Here is a 1,414-nt window from a genome sequence, read left to right on the forward strand (position 1 = left end):
AAATTCTTTGCGGCCGTCCGGTTGACGAACCTGATCTCCATTAATGGTTCAAGCTCGCCCGTGGAGTCGTCAGGGGAGCAGTCAAGCACGCTGCTCAGTGCAATAACGACGATATCGACATCAACTCCGATGATGATGATGATGATGATGATGATGATGATGACGGTAGTGCAGAGCAGGAGTTCGGCCACGGTGACGATTTGAAGCCTAGCCAGAACAGCTCCACTCATGTTGGAGGCGATCATTCTTCGCACTGCCCGGGGAAGCGTCAGCGGGTGGATATTACCAGTTAGGATGTGACACTTGAGTCCCGCGCACCGGTGTCCCCTGATGACGAACCTCCTCAGCCTCCTGTATATTCTGATGGTGGTCTATCCTCTTCAATCGTGGACTTGTTTCACAAGACTGCTAACCATCGTTCCCAACCATCACCAAGCGCATCGACCGGTGAGGTTGAAGCTGCATCCCAAGGATCGGTGCCTCAGCGGCCGAAGCCAAACTCTCAGTGTTCGGCGGAGGAACCCAATGCATCAACAGGGGAGCTCGATGGATCGCCTGAGTGTAGGCCATCGTCCTCAACCGCGTCGCCTAACTGGTTGGTACATGATACTCAACTTGGCAAGTTCCGTCTCACTGTTCTGGATCGTCACGACTTAGCTTCACCTTGTACCGAAATTTCTGACATGGCTGTTGGTACCTGGAAGGCCCTACTGTGTACTAGGTGCTTATGTTTGCTGCAGTCTCCTCCGATAACTCCAGCATCATTAGAGGTTATGAAAACACAGCTTGAGGGCATCCCGAAGGCTCCTAGCCTCAGCAATGCACCTTCGATCATCCAACCCTTATACGACTATGGAGCTAAGCATTTTGCCCTCGCTGTCAGGAATCACGAGGGACTAGTGCTATATCTCGATAGCGCACTGGGTATGAACGCGATTCCTGGACCTATGCGTGAAGTGATGACCGCTATCTTCGGCAAAAGTACAAAGTGCGTATGTTTGCGCACACAACAGCAGACACCCGGATCTGCAAACTGCGGCCTCTTCACATTGGCGTGGGCGACAGAGTACGCCCTCCAACGAGCGACTGTCGATCCGGAGAAGGCCACCTACGATGAGGAAAAATGCGGGATCATGCGGTTCGTTGTCTGCAGGAGAAGAGACTAAAGCCATTCCCACGAAAACGCGGAAGGCCCGGCAAAAACAACCGCCTTCAGGGCCGGATGGATATCGAGCTGTAAGCTGGGAGTGTCAATCATACAGTTTATTCACAGTTTCGTGTGTGTTATTATGAGTGTGGATGTTTCTGAACGTGAACGTCTTCTGTTGCGTTTCTCTGCCAATGTTCGTCCAACTCAGTGTTCGTCCATTCGAGATGTTCGTCCATAGGACTTTATCGATTGTGTGGGCGTGCG

General features: G+C 52.1%; 1 protein-coding gene across 1 annotated transcript; it reads left to right on the forward strand.

The window, feature by feature from the left end:
* Positions 1 to 773: 773 nt before the first annotated feature.
* Pmar_PMAR029486 (hypothetical protein) lies at positions 774 to 956 on the forward strand (the record flags this gene model as incomplete). The annotated part of the gene is made up of 1 exon (XM_002768755.1): positions 774 to 956. A coding segment is annotated over one exon (183 nt), but the record flags the coding sequence as incomplete, so codon positions are not given.
* Positions 957 to 1,414: the final 458 nt, after the last annotated feature.

The sequence above is a fragment of the Perkinsus marinus genome (assembly GCF_000006405.1).
Source record: "Perkinsus marinus ATCC 50983 genomic scaffold scf_1104296967186, whole genome shotgun sequence".
Classification (NCBI taxonomy): domain Eukaryota; phylum Perkinsozoa; order Perkinsida; family Perkinsidae; genus Perkinsus; species Perkinsus marinus.